Raw genomic sequence first — 20904 nt, 5'->3', positions numbered from 1 at the left:
AATAGCAAGCTAATTTACCCCAAGGTGGGGCAAGTACTGACTAGTAATTGCTGAGCTCAACACAGCCCATCAAATAGAGGTACCTGCCCAAGCCTAAATATCCATAGCATCATGCCTGACAAACAAAGATGCCTGCAAAAGAAGCTGGAAATTCCTCTTTGAAAGGCTGTGGCTCTTGTAAAAGTAGATGTGGACTCCCATTGGTACTGGGGAGCTATGCCAGTCCATAGCAAAATTAAAGCTTACAGAAAACAACATGAGAGGCCCTGAGTCAATGCAGGTAGAATCTTTCTAGAGCCCTCAGAACACATGGGAAAGAAAAGGATCATGTTGAAACACAGCTGTCCTATCAATGTAGAAGGCTAAGTCATGATGGATGTGCAGGATGTGGAAAGATCATTCTGAGATGTTCAGATAAAACTCAAGCAAGACAACATCCTGGTGTAAGCTAAAAACTATTTCCTCAGTGCTCCCAGCTTTTATGACTCACCAGCTGTGAGGGCACATGTACAGCCAATGCGCTACCTGTTGGCGAGGCACACACCCCATGGGAGGCCACTGATTGGCCCATTTGAGATGCAGCAGCCAGCGGGAACTCAAGCCAGAAGTCCAGGTTGCCAGAGGGAACTCCCCTAATGACCACCTGGACATATGGCGGCCAAGCATGAGAGACCGCAACAGGCGCCCACCCAGGAAAGGTTAAGTGTCCATTTCCTCCTGAGACAGAAAATACACATTTGTCTTGAAAACAACCTTATGGCTAAGTACATTAAATCTATAAACTTCCACCACTTACTTTCCAATGGCATTGGGGAGAATTGTGAGTTGATTGTCATCTACTTTTAGAGTTGTAAGCCTTTTCAAGAGCCCTGAAAGAGAGAGAGAGAGAGAGAGAGAGAGAGAGAGAGAGAGAGAGAGATGTGTTAGATATTGAAAACAGCATATTTTCCCCCTAAATTATTTTTTTAATGTGAAGTACACCCCTTTTTCAACTCTCAATACTAGTGGTCATAGTGCCTATTCTGAGGCCAGTTTCAGCAGAAGTAACAAAATAAATGGAATAATGAATAGTATTTTTGAAATAAAGGATTCTCAGCCAGTTCAAAAGAATCCTCTACACAGGTGGCTACACAGTAGTTTCAAACAAATTTTCTCATGTGAATCCTAAATTTGCAAACACAGTATCTTCTAATTGCAAAAACCACAGGGTAGAATTTAACTACCGTATTTTTCGCCCTATAGGACGCACTTTTCCCCCTCCAAAAATGAAGGGGAAATGTGTGTGCGTCCTATGGGGTGAATGCAGGCTTTCGGTGAAGCCTGGAGAGCGAGAGGGGTCGGCGCACACCAACCCCTCTCGTTCTCCAGGCTTCGCGGAGAGTTGCCTGCATGCTGAAGCCTGCCCTCGCTGAGCTCAGTGCGTCCAGGCTTCATGGACCTCTCAGCAAGCAGCGGGAGCCAGCGCTGGGCTCCCACGGTTTGCAGAGAGCTGCCTGTTTGGGGGCTGGTGTCGGGCGAAGCTCGGGCGGGCCTCCCCCTCCCCGCGCCTGGGTGAAAAATAATTCCCCCCCCCTTTATTTCCCCCCAAAACAACTAGGTGCACCTTATGGGACGGTGCGTCCTATAGGGTGAAAAATACGGTAAGTTCTACTCTTCGTTAGTCCTGCCAACCTAGCAGTTTGAAAGCACATCAAAGTGCAAGTAGATAAATAGGTACCGCCCCGGCGGGAAGGTAAACGGCATTTCCGTGCACTGCTCTGGTTCACCAGAAGTGGCTTTGTCATGCTGGCCAGATGACCAGGAAGCCGTACGCCGGCTCCCTCGGCCAATAAAGCGAGATGAGCGCCGCAACCCCAGAGTCGTCCGCAACTAGACATAATGGTCAGGGGTTCTTTTACCTTTACCTTTTACTCTTCGTTAGACCTATTGCATCAGTAGCTAAGGCTCCATCAGAAACAAGGATTTTATTGGTGCCATGGAACCTTTTCTCCTCTCCTCCCCACAAAGCCCCCTAAATCTATTCCGGGAGGTTCTAACCCCTCCAGACTAGATTTGGTGATGGTGCAGGATGGGGGGAGAGGGGGAATTCTTATTGTGCTAGCATGAATCCTTGCACTGGCTTTTCCTCGTGCAACAATTGAATATGGACCACTGAAATGAATGTGCCCAAGTCAGCCATGTTTGTTAATTTCAGTGGGTCTACTCTGAGCAGAACTAGCACTAGATACAAGTCATGCAGTTTAACAGTGGATTGCTATTTTGTCTTTTTGCGCATGAAGTTTCACACTTGTGCCTGAGGACATGAATTTTAGGTAATGTGAGAAAAGCCATTCCAGAGTATTTCTTCATAGCAGGAAACTAAATTACAGACACACCTCCCTAACACATGTATTACAGTTAAAAATAAACCTGTGGACAGATTCTAGCATTAAAAAATAATTGCACCTCATATTCAAATATGAGTTTCTACACATAAAACTGTGATGCAAGGCAATGTGACCAGGAACACTTTTCTGTATTATGAAGTAAAACTTCAAAACGTTATACCTGTATTCTTCATATAATTCTTAACTCTTAACATAAAAATAGTATGTTATTTTAGAGATAAAGTTGCTAATAGTAGTTACAGGATAATGAATGATAGGGGAGGCAGATAAATCTTAATCTTGATTCAGAAGAAACGGACCCTTGAATCCAAACCATCTATTAACAAAAAACCCATTTTCTTAGCAACAACCTCTCACACATAACCACACATTTAGTCAACATTTCTTTCTTTACCTATAGAATCTGGCAGTTGTTGTAGCATGTTGGATGACAACAGTAGATCTTCCAGGGCTTCACATCCTGATATGTCCATATCTATACTTTCTATCCTATTTTTTGACATATCCAAGTACACCAGCTGCTTTAACCTTCCTATAGGCTTGATGACATCACATAAGAATAGGTTGTTGGTTAGATTTACATTTCGTATCAAGCACCAATGGTTAACAGCAATAATATTTAGAAATTAAAGTTAACAGAAAGGTAATGGTGATTACAGAAGCAAAAGTGATCTGGTCTGATGTTTCATTGGTCAAGTACGCTAGAAAAACCACTGTTCTAAAATTGTATCTAAAGATACTGCAACAATGATCACTACTTAAATGGTGAGGTTTGATTTTTCCCAATGACTCACACAAGACAGGATCCTAACAGAGAATTTTTTTGTATAAGTGCATCCACAGAGTCTGTGGCACAGATTGTTGCAAGGAATTGGAAGGCCTACACATACCTCCCATATTCCCAATTCACCCTACTACCTTTGCTTAACCAATAAATGTGAGTTCAGAGCAGTGAGCTAACAAACCGAAAGGGGTGTCTAGACAGGGATATTGAAGTTACACACAGACCCCTCATGCCCATTATTTCTCAACCCCATAACTTCCAGATTGGATTATTGCAGTGTGCTCTACATAGAGCTGCCCTTACTTGTCTAACCTATTTCACAGACTTTAGGCGGCTCTCAAAATATCAGTGAAAATCATTAGTGCTATTTATAAAGATACATCTGAATAGTTCTTAAATGTAAGAATATTTCAGTGTCTTAATGCAGAAAATAAGGATGTTGCATGCGGAGCCTTTACTAAATTGCACCATTCCTGCACGTGATCCTTTTATGAATTTCAGTTGTTGAATTGGAATTACCTGAGCACTACACAACAGATGGTAAGCGCTGTCGACTCTGACACTGCTAATCATCAAACAGATATGAATATGTGAAACAGAATCCAACACTTACTTTGGATATGTATAAATACATTTAAAGGGTTTGTAAAAGTTCTACAAGCACTAAATCACATTGCCAATTGAACTAGAGTGCTCTTATATTGAGCTGAAGTAGCAATGTTGTTACCCAAAGGCATTTTTGTAGCATATACTGTAGTATTTAAATTGAAAATGGACTTCTACATGCTATGGGCTAGGCAAAAGCTGTACAGAAAACACTACCCTCTGTTCAAGTCACAGCACAGAAATTTGCCTTATGATGATTTACTCTGTGTGCTTGAACTAGAATTCTTATATTAAAATTCTCTTAAAATCATTGAGCTGGAGCCTAAGAACACTGATCAGAGTTCCATTCACAGATTATAGCTTCCCTACTTCCTTCTTCCTGCTTCAGCTTACAAAAAAGGGGCCCCTACAGAACAGCACTGGATATGTTCGGGAGGGGGCTGAAGCTCAAGGGGAGAACTGACATAAGCAGAAGTGCCTTTCTTCTGGGGTTAGGTCCTGCTGGATTCACACTATAGTGATTTATTTCATGCCAAACTCAATAAACTGACAGCTGAAGGCAGGAAAAACTATTACAAGAGGAGGCAAAATAGAGATAAACCATGAGTCCAGGGGGCAGGGCCACCAGTGTGTGTGTGTGCGCTTTACTTAGGACCAGAGATCCAAGGGGGCTACACATTCTCACTGTACTATTTCCTAGAACAACTTCACCCTTTAGACATCATGATCCTGCGTTACTATATGAACGCAGAAGTTACCATATACTCATCTGGCTGTCATCCCCAAAACCACTCTAGATGTGTGTGATCTGCAACTAGCATGTCTATAAGCAGCATTCATCTCTTGTTGAGATGGTGTCTCACAAGCTGCTGGAGTGCATTCTCTTGTTCCACACAGAAGAATGATTAGAAATATTTGTATCAGATCTAGTTGTTCAGAAATAGCAGCAATGAGAGTCAGATTAGCAGATGCTTTGTTAGCTAGACATCCTTCAGTAGTGAAATCCATGAGGCATACTACAGAAATATTTTTAAAAATTTGTTCATGTATAAGCAGCAATAAGGCTCTCTGAGAGCCTTATGCTACTTAGATCAATTGAAAACCCATCACCTGTTAAAGAAATAACATCTTTCAAATATGTTTCAATATAACAGAAATATATACGTAGCTGAAATTTTGCAGAGTTGTGTAGTGTCAGAACAAATCAATTTAAGTTTATAATTTACACATTACTATGCAACATAATGTTAGTATCCTTGTCCAAAAACATGTTCAGTGTTACATCTCCCTATGTTAACAAGAAATGAAACTAAAAAACACATGAATGTATACAATATCCATACCCCAGGCAGTGTTTGAAGTGAATTACTGTCCATCCATAATTCCTTTAGATTTTGAACTTGTTCCAGAACCTCAGGCTGTAAAAAAATATATTTTATAAATATAACATTTATGCAAACCAAATGATATTTTAATTATTTCCAAGTGATTACCTTTTGCAAACAAAATCAGAATAGAACTATAGTTCTTTAATCTGATTACTTCATCATTTTCTTTAAGGTTGTACTTATATGTGATTATTATGTTAAATATTACAAGTCACATTTCCGAATGTGGTTTGGTCTAAATCCATCTACCAGGATGGATCAACTAACACTGAGAAGCAGCAGCACAGAGAAGCAATGGCTGATTTAGTATTTCAGAAACTCTGAACTGTCAGGTATTAGGAGTTAAGGCTTTTATTCTCACAGCTTCTGTGATGCTGCTGGTCTTTGAAGCAAGATCCTACATATCTATCAACCCTTCCCCATAATGTCACACAATCCAGAGTATCATGTGCCATAAATAAGAGACTTACTATTTGTACACCCTCATTATTATCCCTGTCTGTGGACATAAAATATTTCATCATGAATTCCTTTTATTACCAATGCAAAGCAGGATCCTATGCAGCTTTTACATGTATGGAAAGCAAAATAGTAGAGTTACTCGTTTCTGCATGCAGCAGGATTCTCATAGTGGGAACTAAAAAAAAATTGCATTGATATACTGAACACTACTGAACATACATGTTTTGTTATGCTTTTTAAAACAGGTTTTTCTTACCAACTCAGAAAATTCATTATTGCCTAGGTCAAGCCTCTCTAGCTGTGTCAGTTTGTGCATTGACCTGTAAAAAACAAAAGATAATACAGTAATGAGAATGTTACAATTTTACTGCAATTATACTATACACAGTGGCAAAGGTTGCATGTGCTGTTACATTAAATTTTAGAGGTAGACAGCGCATATTGGATAGAATAAAGAACATATTAGACAGGACAACAAACATTTTTGTCACATTGTTTATAATTAATGAAGCAATTCATTTTTATTTCAATATATGAACAGCAACATCTACAATAAACTATCATAAATGAATCTCCCTAAAGCTGATTTTAATCAGTTTTAATATTCTTATTATTTATTTGTACCCCACCCATGTGACTGTTCCAGCCGCTTTGGCGGCTTCCAACAGATATAAGAACACAATGAAACATCAAACATTAAAAACTTATAGAGGGCTGTCTTCAGATGTCTTCTAAAAATTGTATAACTAACAACTTACTTACATAATGTAAGCAAGAAGTCTCCATAGTTATAGTTAGGAGCCTGATTAGCATTCCAAGGCATACAGGATGGTCCCAATTTATTTAAATGGAAGATTCAGTTCTGAAGATGGAAAGCCCTTGTGGGTAGGAGGGTTCATATGCACAAGGAAATGCTGGATCAGAGTGCATGTTGCAAAACATCTGCAAATGGAATAAGTTCCTCAAATGAACAGTATATTAGCTTTTATTTAAGAGTCCTATAAAGGCCATGTTCTATTACTACTTGGTGGAAACCCTAAGAGTGGAGAATGATGTTGTACTCAGGCTCTCTTTGCAAGTTTCTCATCTTATTGGCCTATGTGAAAATAGGATGCTGGACTAGATGGGCCTTTGGTCTGATCCAACATGGCATTCTTATAAAAAGAATTCTGCCAAGTGAAAGTTATATTTGTCACCACCCTTCAGTGGCCTGGCACTGTGTGATTTGGAGTAAAGAGGTGGGTAGGCACAATTTGACATATTGCTTTAACCCAGCCAGTCAACCAACTGTCAGGTAACATGAAAACAACAACAACAAGCCGGACATTAGGCATTCATTAAAGATAACAATGATAAGCCAATTAAACCCAAGTACCTAGCATTAAACTACCCAAAGTATAAGCAATGTAATGCACACTACACAGACAATAAACTCATAAAAACAACAGAAAGCTGGTAGCAAGTTTCATATGGGTGCTGTGAAAAATGTGCATGTGTGAGTGATAACAATCCCACAACAAATGCTTGTCTGTAAGCACCCATCTAAAAAATTACTAATTGGGTTTGAATGGGTAATCTCAGTTTGTTTATATTTCTTATTAACCAAGCATTGTAGATGTATGGCTCCCTTAAAGGAATACGCTACACCTTATAAAATACATTTTCACAGGGATTAGCTTTTCTTTACTTTTTTTTTTTTTGGAACATTGCATTTATGGGTTGCCCCCAAATTTAGTTTCATACTTAATGAGTTGAAAAATCTATTGTTAGCTATGATATCACATTGATCCCACTGTATTCAACTTATATAGTCATTATATTTTGAAAACATATCTTGCAAATTATTCAGTATTTATAAATAGTACAGAGAAGAGACACAAACAATGTTGCAGCGTTAATACTTCCCCCTTTGTGAATACTAAAAATAAATCATGAAGGAATTTTTGAGCCATACTGTCTTTTGTTTAGTAGTAGTTTCATCATTAACAACGGATACTAGTTTCATCATTAACAACGGACACTAGACTGGCTTGAGGGGGAAGAACATTTTTGAGTTTCAAGGGTACTGTTTTTTATATAAGACTGATATATTTAATGAATCCAGTTCTGCTTGCCCAAATACATTTCCAGAGTAATGTATAATCTGCCCATAACTGTAAATAACAAACAGAAAACAAAAATATCATATGCCTCTTGGGTACCTTCTTCAAAAAGGAAACTGATGCTGTAAAAAAGAGTCTTGAACTTTCCATTGTTCAAGCGACAGCACAGAACAATATTTTTTATTTCTTTGAAAGCTTAGAAAAATAAATAAAATTCTGCTCCTTAAATGTTAAGCTCCTTCTCTGAGGCAATTACCACAGCTAAAAACAGACCAACAAGATTCTTATGGCTAGCCTTAACTAAGCATGAGGGGCAGGCAAGTGACCAGCAAACTGTCAGTCAAATTTCTCCAAGTATCTTGTCAGCTTCCTCTGTTATAACCTACAGAATGAATAAAACCTGAATGGTTCATTATTAACAATTTTGGATTTGTGTCTGCAATATATCAACTGAAATTTGTCATACGAGTGCTATTTCTCTTTCTACTTCTGCCATTTCGTTTCATTATTTTGAAAGCCTTGTGTGTTGCTGTCAAGTTGAGGCTTAAATTCAATGGTAGCATGGCTTGAGCTAGGCATTTCTTTGCCTTAAATAATTAATCTGGGGTTTATACTCCATTTGTCATTTATAATTGCAAAATGGTTTGGTAACTGCTTTCCCCTCGGCTTACAACCTTTTGAACCTTCTAACCATTTTTATGTTATAGAAATTCAGGAACACTATGGAACAGGCTTACATAAGGCATGCATCTAAGTAATAACTACCACTATACTAATGCAACCAAATGCTGTCCTTGCTCTTTGAAATGGGATATAGAATCAGTGCCATAGAAGAGGCAGTAATGAGCATGCATATGTATGGATTCAGGGATCTGAAGAAAAGAAGAAGAAGAAGAAGAAGAAGAAGAAGAAGAAGAAGAAGAAGAAGAAGAAGAAGTTCATATTCCGCTTTATCACTACCCGAAGGACTCTCAAAGCAGCTAACATTCTCCTTTCCCTTCCTTCCCCATAACAAACACTCTGTGAGGTGAGTGGGGCTGAGAGACTCCAAAGAAAACAAGAAAACAGTGCCCAACCTGGTGATAAGCTAATAAATCATGCAGACAGGGAGCTTCAGCCCAAGAAAAGAGAAGAGGCAGTAAGGGAACACCTAGCTACTTTAAATGAATTCAAATCTCCGGGGTCTGATGAAATACATCTGAGGATACTAAAAGAACTTGCAGATGTAATATCAGAGTCTCTGTCTATAATCTTTGAGAATTCTTTGAGAATAGGTGAGGTCCCTGGGGATGGGAGGCAGGCAAATGTGGTCCCCAACTTTAAAAAGGGGGAAACCCAGGCAACTACCAACTAGTCAGCTTGACACTGATGCAAGGAAAGGTGTACACTCAAAAAAGGATGCTGTGATTACTAAGAACTAGCACATCTTTCTCAAAAACAAGTCATACCAGCCTAATCTTATTTCCATTTTTGAAAGAGTTTCAAGCTCAGTGGATCAGGGAGATGTAATGCATCTTGATTTCAACCCAAGAAGAATAATCCCACATCAGGTAGAGAAGGATATTAGGAGGCAAAGAGTTTGTTAAAAATTGACATTAACACATAAGCACACACACAGCCAGGAGGTACTCAGAAAGTTTGCTTATCTGTAACTGTAGTTCTTCAATGAGTGATCTGAGCAGAGACATACAGGTTATGTGCCTGTGCAGACTTGTTTTTCACATTTCTTGAACTTGGTTAGTGTTTTGGCAGGCTGCTTATCCCAGTGTGTGCACACTCAAAAGGGCATGGCCCCCACTTTCCTGCTCAATTCCTAATGGATTGCGCGCAGCGGCTATACAAAAAAGTGAGCAAGAGCAGGCTATATGAATAGCAAACTAACTTACCAAAGGCTGGGGAGCTGCCTAGAAAGCTCTGGGTTCAGCACAGCCCTTCCAGAGGAGCATCCATTCTGGATTAAACGTCAAGTCTGTAGTACCAGATGAACATAGAAAGCTGATGTAGTAACCCTTTGAGCTGAAGCAATAGTAACCAGGAAAGGCAGCTTAAATATTAAGTGCCATAACCAAAAGCAGTAAGAAGCTCAAAGCAAATGGGTTAGCCCTGAGTTGAAGCAAAATAAGTGAAAAACTGAATTTGGACTGCAAGCTGTTCAGTACCATGGTCAGCCATAGTTGAAAACATAAGAATATTCTTTCTCTTCCATGCTAAAGATAAGAATGTATGTTGATGGAAAGTGCTCTGTTGAATTCAGGCCAGTGCATTAATACCAAACAGGACTTCCCCACATTTACACAGAGTTCAAAGATGTCAAGAAGACTCAGCATTGTAGCAAGATAGTTGGCCAACTGGTCTAAAGTTGGAGTGATCACGCTTGCTCCATCTTCCATGTAACAGCCCTTCAAATATTTTAAGAAAGCTATCATATCTCTCAGAATTCTCTTATCCATGGGCTAAACATACCCAGGTCCCTCAACTGCTCCTCAGAAGGCTTGGTTTCCAGACCCTTCATCTTCTTAATCACCCTCCTCTGCACACATTTCAGGGGATGCAATGGATCAATGAATGCAAGGAAGGAATGTCAAATGAATGTACCTACTTCTTGAAATTTCTGACAGAGATTCCCCATCTCCCCTAAGAACATTTAGTACATTTTTGATGTCTGGGTAATTATTCCACTGCTGCCATTTAGATGAGTATCAATACCTCTAAAGGAGGAGAGGTGAGGATAAAGTGAAAGACTGTCTTGAGGAAGGAAGTCAAACACTAGTGCAAGCAGCCACTGGTCAGTAATGAGGGAAGACCAAACAACCAAAAAACACCCTTAGCTACTTGCTAAACACTGGCAAAATGATGAAGAGAAAAATGATGAAGAGAAAGTCAAAGCTGATATCTGGAAGAGTCTGATGTTTTATGTCACTTGAATGACTTCCCAACTGAGAAGCTTTTCAAAGTACAAAGAGGTCTGCTGGGAAGCCTCTGTAGCTAGGGAGGTAGGATGACTGGAAGAGGTCCTGTGCCAAAGCAATCCTTGACCAAAGCAAAACTTGTATACTGTTGTGTTGTCAAATCCATATCGCAAGCTGGATTGCAGAGTTTTCGTCCTCTATCCAAGGCATCAACTGCCTTTTCCAAAAAAAGGCCTAAGCCCTGGTAAGTTTTGAACCATAGTTCTAGCATCCTATCCCATTCCAGAGGAGTGCACCTAAGCATGTCCACGGATGCTTTTGTCAATGTTTCTGATATACAGTCAGGAATGTGGATTTGCTGTTTGCTTCCTGTTACAAAACTGAGATGTGTTCACTTCCGGAAAAGGAGGATGCCTTGTCCCACAAAAAATGTTGATATTGAGATATGCACACCATGTAGCTGGCAATGCACAATGACAGGGCCACTATGGAACACAATTTACTGTCTATGATAACCTGTCTCCTACCTCCATTATCTGTATGTGCAGTGTGAGATGTAATATGTAAGTTTCACCAATGACCAAGTTAGGTCAAGGATACTTGAAGAGGAATTCTCAATCCTTTTCTTAGACCTGACAAAGCAGAGCTAGGGAACCTTCTTCAGCCTAAGGACCAGTTTATGGGGCAACTTTGCAGGAAAAGCCAGCTTTAGAGCCATTCAGCAAAAATGTTGAGAGAGATGCCACAAGACATATGAGTAAACCAAACCAAATTAAAACACACAATGTAAAAAGAGAATAAATAAAAAATAAAATCACAAGAAGAGAAGAAAGAATTAGTGGCAATCATATATTTATTTTGCCATGTGAGGATGAAGAAATAGCCAGGAGAAATATTTTCATTATGTTGCAGCGGTACCTGTAGAAAAGAAAACGATTGGCAAGGCAGGAGCCACATACCCTTGAGAATGCCCTTGAGAACAGTGGCGTGGGTGATGGCATGTCTAGTTCTAGATTTTTTTTAAATGATGTATTTGGAAGTGAGAATCCCATATATGTGTGACTGCACAGATACTAAGAGAAACTTATAATTATAATAAATTTAAAAGGTCACAGAGAAAGCAGATTGCTTCCCACAATTCAATGATTGGAACACATCCCCCCCCCCCCCCGGAATATCACACATATAAAAGAGTGATCCATTGTTAGAAACTTACTGGTTTTCCAAAACACAATAATCACAACAGAATTCAATAAAAATACAACAGAGTCTGCAACAGAATATTTTTGGAATCCTTATATATGCATTATATATTAATCTTGGGCTATTTAAGTCAGTAGATCCTATGTACTCATTAGTATAACATGGCACAAGCATCAAAATATCCATATGGAAAAATAAACATATTACAAAGTTATATACTAGGCATTCTTTAAATTAGTGAAAGTAGTCTCACTTTAATGCTACACTACAAATGACATATTTGATTTGCAGTTTGATCCAACACCAGAATAAAGTGATATCAAAATTATTATTTTTGATGACGATGTATGCAATAGAACAATTGCTAAAGGTAAAACCGACAAGGAGCTTCTTCACATTTCACCTTGAAGCTCATCAGTTTCATCTCCCATGTGATGGCCTCTAAACAAATGACACAATATCAGACATTGGCTTGCCAATTAGTTTATACTTGACAGGGGGAGGAATTCAATGTAGCACTATGGCAATCATCCCTTCAGCTCAAGCTTTTCAACTTGCTGGATTGAACAATCTCCTCTTCTCCCCTGTGTGCTGTTCTGGGGTTCGCCTGGGCTCCCTCTCCAGCAAATTTCAATGAAAGGGTGTGCAATAGGGAGGAAGCCCCAGTGTGCTAGCAGGCACCCTTATACTTGCTTTTACTAGAGAGACTTGTTAGCTGAATCCTGCCCAGGAAATTGCAGAGAATCTTGGCTCTCTGGTTTAGTGCACCTGAATGATGCAGATATTTTAAGCATCCATTTGCTGCGTTCACACTTTATCATTTTAGTACGTACATTTAATTCTCAGGTATAACCATTCTCTGGAGAGGCACCTCAAATCACAATGGCCTATTTAGCCAGAGGCAAGGACTGTATATTCCAAGAATATATTGCAGTTAGTGTCTATCTGGGCGGAAATGTCATAAAACTGAAGTCCCTTCTTGAGAGCTGCCTCTTGCTACTTTCTCTCTGGTAATGGACTGGAAGCATAGTTGAAGAAAATATGTCATATCCCATTTCTGATATGCTTCCCAACATACAGAGGCAATTGTGCAGGGTTGCAGGAGGACGGGAAAGGTCCCTTAGAAGACATCTGAAATGCTGTTCACATTTCAGTTTTGACTAGTACCATTTAGTTATTGTTCAGGTAGTTCAAACCTGATTTAGCTTGTCATTTCTATTTGTGAATTTTTTTAACATGGGTCCATTTGTTACTGGGAATTCTACAATTTTTAAAAATAAAAGTTGTTCATATCATTTGACATATAACCAGCTTACAGTTCTCTATGTTAATGACATGCACCCACTGCAACAGCTATATGAACTCCATTCCTGTCTTTAAATATAAAAACTGCTACACTTTATATTCACATACACATCTAACATTCTCAATATTGGAACTCACACTTCAAATGGTGCCAATGAAAGTGTACACCAATCAGTAAAAAAACCAAAAACATACATGTGAACACTTCTACATATGCACATAACTAATGAATCATATCTCTGCTGCAATACTATATATAAATTTCTATCAAGACATTATGACTAATACAAACTAAAAAATAGAGCCTATTTAAAATTTTATAAACATAGTGCAGTTTCTGTACAGAAGATCATCCAAGCATAAGAACATAAATCAACAACGTACTTAAATCATTAGTTACTTTAGAGATATAGGAAAACATCTAAAAGTCACTCTGTATTGGAAAACAACAACATCAAAAGGACTTATCCCTCTGTCTCTGCACAAATCAGAGCTATTTTAGACAGTCTAGAATAGTGTTGAGAATAAACTTGAGTGACTTTGGCTTCTTTTCTCCATCTTCCATGTCTTACTGAAAGGAGATGCATATATTCCCTGAGGGAGATGTACCTTCTCCTGATTCAGAGGCACAATGCATTTCCCCACCAGCCCTATGGCAAACAGGATATGCATTTATGTTTCCTTCAAATAAGACTGGAAACATTTGATTAAACAGCACAAATCACTCATGCTTCTTCCTGGAATGTCTGAAGTGTCCTTTCAGACACATGCCTGTGCCTGACTCGGAAGTAAGCATTAGCAGAAGACCTTCTGATATTCTGTCATTAATTATTGTTATTAATTGGCTATGAGGAAAAAAGTATTTTCAGAAGCAATTTTAAGTGACAGGACTAAAGGCTTTAATAGAAACTTTACATCTTACCTATAGTTTTCCTACATTTAAACTAACACAACTTTAAATTTGTTGGTTCTGTTAATGATTATACTACTATTATTTCAGTGGCTGCATCGGCTACATTACAAATTGGTAATATTGATCTTCAAAATGTATGGCTGTGAATTGATAAAATTCCTGGGAATTGGCCCAGTGTATGTCTAAGCAGAAGTTCAAGCATGGGCAGATTCTCTTCTCATGACCATGCAAAGAAAATGTGAATATTCCAAAACACAGCAAACATTTGCATAAAGGTCAATATAGTAAAAGGCAGCCTTCATCAGCATGTAGTATCCCCAAACTGTTTTGGTTTCATAGTATAGTGTGGGAGAACTACCTCAACACAGTCTATTCGTGCTGATGCTCCTGATGCTGCCATTTCAGGTGCTCGAAAAGCTGCTGCCTTCACATCCTCTGCTGTTGGTGCCATTGTACTCTCCCAGGCGATGGGGCAAGGGGCACACTCTGGATCTTCAAATGCTAAGATGAGAAAAATCAATTTCAATGCCCAAAAGATGGAACTGCTGGAGTAGAAGAGGTGTCTAAAACTACCAAATGGCTTATGGCACTTAAGAGAGCACTAACTTATAACATGAGGAAATAATTTGAAATTAAATTTTCTGCACTTCTTACTTAATCAACTTAAAATTAATTTGGAGAGTGATGAAAATGTATTTTGGTGTCTCCTGCTTGATTAAAGTCATTTAGGCCCAAGTTCAAGGGCAAAGAAAGGAGAAAAATAGTATTCCTTGCAGGGAAATGTTTTCTGAATACCTCAACTTAGTGAAAATAATTTTCCAATTATTGTATAATATCATTCAGTCATGAAGGAAAGTAACCTAGAGCACTAAAGTAAAATCTTAGTTTTTAGCCCAGACCCTTATATAGAATGTTTGATTTTGTGAATTCACCACTATGTGATTATCATGTGGCTAATCTTCCTTATGAATGAACCCTTACATGGTGAAATCTATTATCTAAACTGAAAGAGATGCCCAAGGAAAACTTACATTCTTCCTAAAGAAATATTAAGCAAATAAGTTCTAAATACAAACATTACAACAACAGGGATTCTACTATTTGACAAGTTTAATGTGTGAAAACATGTTAGGCATATTTTCCTCTGCTTGTCCCATCGCCTACAGGAAGTGTCTACATTTTATTTGAGACCCTTATCTTTTTCACTTGCCCACAATGAGCATCAATAGCATAGTAAACAGGTGCATATTCACTTGCGTATTCTCATAGCCATACCATTTAATTCCATTCTGTCTATAACAGCACTATCCTATACAAGTCCACTTGGAAATACCATTGAGTTGGTATAGAGTTGACATCCTCCTTAATTTTCACCCTTCTTTCTGATCTCATACTCTATCTTTATTAATGAGGGTTAAGTTTTAAATAAAACTCATACAGGAAACTATTCTGTTTTGTTTTTGTTTTTTAAAAAATTACACAACATTGTCAAAAACACCTAACCAGTGATCATGATTTGAGCCTATGTTTGGGGTAGCTGACCTGACAGAAGTCACACATATACTTGTTACATCCGAACAGATTTACAGTACTGTGCTGTACATCGGGCTGCCATTGCCCTCAAAGACTATTCAAAAACAGGATTCTGCCGCTAAAGCACCCAACTCTTGCTAAATGTCAGGATCAGGTCATCCACTTGCAGTACCACCTGCGCAGGCCATCAGCCCCTTTCTGAACACAGTTAAAAATGCTGGTTCCCTTTAAAAGCCCTAAGTGTATTGGACCAAATTACCCAAATAACTACTTTTCCCTATGCACATCTGTTCACTCTCTGAAATAATATCTGTTCTTACAAATGGAAAAACCTAAATATAAAAAGATTAAATGACTGTAGCCAGGAAGTATGAATTTCAGGAGCAGAAACCAAGAATCCAGAATGAATGTCCTTCTCTATTAGCATAATATTGTCATAATGGTGCATAAAGTAGAAGCTGAGAGAACATGCTACGGAAATAGAGACAAGGTGGTTTTCTTCATAATTGACTAAAGACAAAGCTAATATGACCTTAAAATTATTCTGAGAAAATGTCAAACACTGCAGTATAAAATTGCAATTACATAATTTCTGTAATATTATCCAAGTGATTCATCTATGCAAGTGCTAAACCTTCATGATTTCTTGAAGGGAACCTTGCCATCTGCGTTGTCAAAGGTTTTACACTTCTTGCTTGTGGTTCTTTTTCTTTGTTTTTGTAGTTAGGTGCCCTTCTCATTCAAATTTCAGTTTCTCATGCCTACATCAGTAAGAAATGCACTATCCTGGTGAAAAGCTGTCAGGAGATCCATTTCAGCAATAGGTGGGGCTGGACCAAAAAGTGGTTGGCATAGCAGATGTTTTCTTTCTGTACCGTTTCAGCACATCCCTCCCACTACTGCCACCACACACACCAGTTATTCTCATCTAACCTTTACGTTAACACACGCATCCTCCCTAAGAAACAAACAACATTCACCTTTCCATTGGTCATTTGAATCTGCTCATGGAAATAAGCAGAACGGAACACAACACTGTCACTTCTTCAGCTTGCCGACATTTGGATCCTTACCATTCAGATTATCTGCTTTAGACATACAGTGCTTCTTCTTTATAGCATCAGCAGAAAGGTGAGCAGAACACTTCCAAAGTGTTGCCAAATAGCACAAAAATACTGCAAGGGGCACTTTGTTATGCTTTGGCTGCTGTTATAATGAGAGTCTTAAATAGAGGGCTTGAAGAAGGTCAGGTGGTGCCAAAATGAAGGCGTGTGAATGCCAGGGGAAGTACAGAGATCCTGGTAACCCGTAGGTTCACCATCCCTTTCCTAAGTGTTAAATTAGTGGCCCTACATTGCATTAATCATCAAAATCTCTTTTAGTGATGTCCAGTTTCTTGCAAATTCATTTTTAGTCAGATTAATGTGCACAAAGATAGTTCTCATTAAATTTTTAAGAAACTGGCCTTAATCTCACTAAAATTACTGTATTTAAAAATAATCCTTAATTCAAATAACCTGGTGTGTGCATTTGGCTACAGCACTCAGAGTTGCTACCTTTTTATTGTTACACTAGCAGCTACAAATAATATCCAACAAAATAGATTTGCTATCAGCAAGGATTTCTGCTTGTGCAACAAACTTCCTCTCCTTCTCCTCTCTCTGAGCACTCTGACGTCCTTTTGAAATCTGCTCCAGATTTTGGAAGACATAGGGGTACACAAGGAGAGGAAGAGAAGTTCCTTTGCATAGCCAAAAGTCCTTGCAGTAATGGATCTATTTACGTGGCTAGCACCCAACAATCATAATAAATGATCAACAGGTAAACCTTTTCCCAATACATATTTAACTAGCAAGCAAACTATGCCACTGGTTCCACATCCATACGACATAGGATCAGTTACAATATATCATAAATTTCAGGAGTTTTTAATTCTTTTTGTTCACACTGCTTATTAATACATTGGCAACAATATATTGATGGTAAAATGCCAGAGTACAAAATCTTCTGCAAGAGTATTAAATCCCAATACTGATTTTTATTTCAACAGGAAATATCAAGGTCATCATTCTACACAGAAATATTTGCACTTTCCACTGTGCAAGATCATGTAGAATAAAGAAGTTATACTAAATAAGAAATAGAATTCATAATTGTACTTCTCTGCTTTTTAAAAGTTCAACTGTGCATGAAATTACTCAAATCTGTCAAGCGGTAGAAAACTACTTGCTGAGCTGCAGCTAGATACACTAATAAATGATTTGTTATTTAATTTCTCTGATCTTAAAATATATTGCATTACTTTTCATTTTCTATCTATTGCCAATCAATTAGAATTATGCCATGGTAAACAATTCCCAATAAACTACATTTGGCCTTTGGCTAATTAACAATGATACCCTTTTAAATGTGTTGTGGGAGGGGATGGGGGGGTTATTAGTTTGTATTTGTTCTTATTTTTAGTATGTATTTTGCAGTTTTTATCTTGTATTTTTAAGTTGTCATCTGCCCTGGGATCTACAGATGAAGGGTGGTATACTAATTTTAATAATAACAACAAATGTTGTATAAAACTAAATTAAATTTGTCAGATACAAGATAAAAGAAGTTATTCCATATAAACATTTACATCAATTATATCTGTGAAAAATACTTCAGTAAAATATAGGTAAAAGGGGGTAAAGAAAAAATAATTTTAACACATACATACCACATCTGAATACACACTAGATCTCTACTGCTGGCCATTCTTTTTTAATCTATGTAAGAACAACATGTGTCATCAAGGCTTTCTCTCAATATTTTTACTACGGCAATGAAGCCAACTATTGTTAAGTTTGTAGAAAATGATTTGCCCAGGTTGCTACATAAGATACAGAGACAAAAGTGTGAGCACCCAATCTGTATATATAGCTTTCTTCTATGACTAACAATATTCTCCTATGACAAGCAGCCCTATAGAAGGTTCTGCTTCATAATAGAAGTAGTGTATCACTGTGAGGTGTAAGATGAACAATATTTTCACACACATAGATATATATATATATATATATATAGTTTCTCAAATGTTAGTGAATAACAAATGTCTTCACAACTGAAAATGAAGGTAGAATTGAAGGAAGGGACGGTTTAGCTCTGTCGCAATATAGATTGCAATATAGATTGCCTGAGCAGCTTTGGCTTTAGATTCCAATAAAGATTGCTTAAGCAGGTTTGGCTTGTGACACTGGTCAAGTAAAGAATAAGAGAAGCCACGTAGGCCCAAAAGACAGGGAAATGGGCGAGGAACTTGCTTAACGTGATTATCCTCCTAAGGTAAGATGCTAGGTTGGCAATTGGTGGTTGGTGGAAGGAAGGTGTACCTATAGGTTGGCAATTGGTGATTGGTGGAGAAATGTGTACCTACAGTATAAAAATGCCTGCCAAATGCCATGTATTTACAGCCAGTTTTCAGGAGCTATCCTGCTGGTTGTCTCTGTGCACAGATTGTCTCTGTGTACAGATTTCAATAAACTCTTTTTCTCCAAAGAAGATTTTGCTTTCCTGGTACTTTTGTTCCCTCCAAGGTCCGGGGATGGCGAGGCTGATGGATCCCTAGGTAAATAAGGCTTCATTTCTTTGGGGGCTCGTGCCGGGATAAGCCTCCTCCCCAATACGGACCGGAGGGCCAGGCTCAACCAAGGTGAACAGCTCAGCAGCGTTTGCAGGCTCCCGTGCGCACCCCGCCTGTTTCGTGGGGGGAGCCAGCCACACTGTTCTGGAGTGGAGACATCTTGTTGAGGGAGAAAAATAGGACGGCGCCGAGGGGACAGGTCCGCAGCGGAAAAAGGTAAGCCCGACGGAAAGGGCAGCCCGACGGAAAGGGCAGGAGGCTTGATCAACCTCTCCCCTGGTTGTGGCAGGGTGTCACAGGCAGTAGAGTGCCAGCCAGGAATAAGGGGATTGGTTGTGCAGTACAGTGCCAGCCACCAGGAATAAGGGGACTGGTTGTGCAGTAGAGTGCCACCAGCAAAAGTTTGGAACAAAAGAGGGAGGGATATATATATATTGTGATTTTTGGTGTGTTCTGTGTGGTGTGTGTGTGTACCGGATACTCCAGTGTTTGTCTTGGTGTATGAAGGTCGGGGTTTAGCATTCCCCTTGGCCGAGCGGTTGCAGGATTGTGCATTTTCTGCCAGGGCGACCTCGCGCAGATCACAATCTGTAGTATATGAAGTGTGAGAGAATTTTTACTGTGAATAGGAGCAGAGTATTTGGAAGAAATGGGTTCTGGCCAAAGTAAAAGTACCCCTTTGGAATGCTTTTGGGGATTCAAGCTGACGAGGGGGAGGATGAGGACATTGTGTGAATTAGATTGGCCCACCCAAAAGAACGAATTGGCCGTCCACCGGGACCCTTGATTTGCAACTCGTTAATCCATTATATCAGAACATTTTGAATGTCCATTCTGATCAAATCCCCTACATCTCCACATGGAAGACCAATGTGGAAAAGAACCCCCCCCCCCCCCGGCTGAAGTCATGCTGCCAAGAAGTCTCAGGCAGCCGTATCTGCTCAGTCAGGAAGACAGGAGGACAACCCCCAGTCTTCCAGGATTCAGAGAGGGAAGAAGATAAAGTTTTAATGCCCCCACAGCCTTATGCCCCGGCAACAGCCCTGGCACCACCCCCGCCACAGGGAGCAGATGGCCCAGCCCCCAATCCCGTGGACAATGCATTGTTAGACCTGGACAAAGATGAAGAAAGGGAGGAAAGAGAAGAGGATGGTGAGGATGAGGAATTTGTAAAAAAGATTAGTTAAGTTGACAGATGATAATAAGAACAGGCAGAACGTTTGAGGAAGTATGTGGAACCTTATGCAGGAGAAGTGGACGTCAGTCCCCATTTGTTAAAAACAGCGGGATGTATAGGGGAACAGAGAAGAAAGTGGCAGAAAGAGTGGGGAAGGCAGTGAAAAGTGTGACCCTCCATAGGGCACATAAAGCACAGGAGAAGGGCGCGGCCAGAGTGATGCCTCTCCACAGAGTGTATGACCCTCTGGCCCCCGCGGGACCTGATGGGGTGGTGCCCAATAGAACTTATACAGTTCAACATGCCCCCTTCTCTAGTGCAGAAGTTTGTAATTGGAGGAACCAAAACCCTTCATTTGAAGAAAACCCTGCCAAAATCATTAAGCTGATTGAGGGAATTTTCAAAACCTACAATCCCACTTTTGATGAGAGCGCAGGGGGCAGGAGATCAAGCTGTTGCAGCAGGATATCCTGAAAATACACCGAATTGGGATTATCAGACCACTGAAGGGCAAAATACCCT

The 20904-nt window shown here is 39.3% G+C and overlaps 1 protein-coding gene across 16 annotated transcripts in view; it reads right to left on the bottom strand.

Annotated features, from left to right (window-relative positions):
* The window catches only part of LRRC7 (leucine rich repeat containing 7), a 184103-nt gene that overhangs the window by 58518 nt on the left and 104681 nt on the right, over positions 1 to 20904 (bottom strand). For 14 of the 16 annotated variants that reach the window (XR_014565298.1, XR_014565299.1, XR_014565300.1 and 11 more), the window contains 4 exons: positions 5884 to 5947; positions 5121 to 5195; positions 2782 to 2926; positions 797 to 869 (listed from right to left, as the gene is read on the bottom strand). Coding sequence is in view for 13 of the 16 variants with exons in the window: in XM_083742903.1 (XP_083599029.1) it covers positions 797 to 869; positions 2782 to 2926; positions 5121 to 5195; positions 5884 to 5947 (357 nt within the window). In the remaining 3 variants the exon portion in view is untranslated. Of the gene's footprint in view, positions 1 to 796; positions 870 to 2781; positions 2927 to 5120; positions 5196 to 5883; positions 5948 to 14417; positions 14561 to 20904 lie in introns of those variants that run through there. The other 2 variants (XM_083742902.1, XM_083742904.1) reach the window with 2 other exon arrangements.

This window comes from Podarcis gaigeae (genome assembly GCF_964106915.1).
Source record: "Podarcis gaigeae genome assembly, chromosome: 6".
NCBI classification, from domain to species: Eukaryota; Metazoa; Chordata; class Lepidosauria; order Squamata; family Lacertidae; genus Podarcis; species Podarcis gaigeae.
The sequence above is the reverse complement of the archived record's forward strand: the minus strand, read 5'-3'. Positions and strand labels throughout refer to the sequence as shown.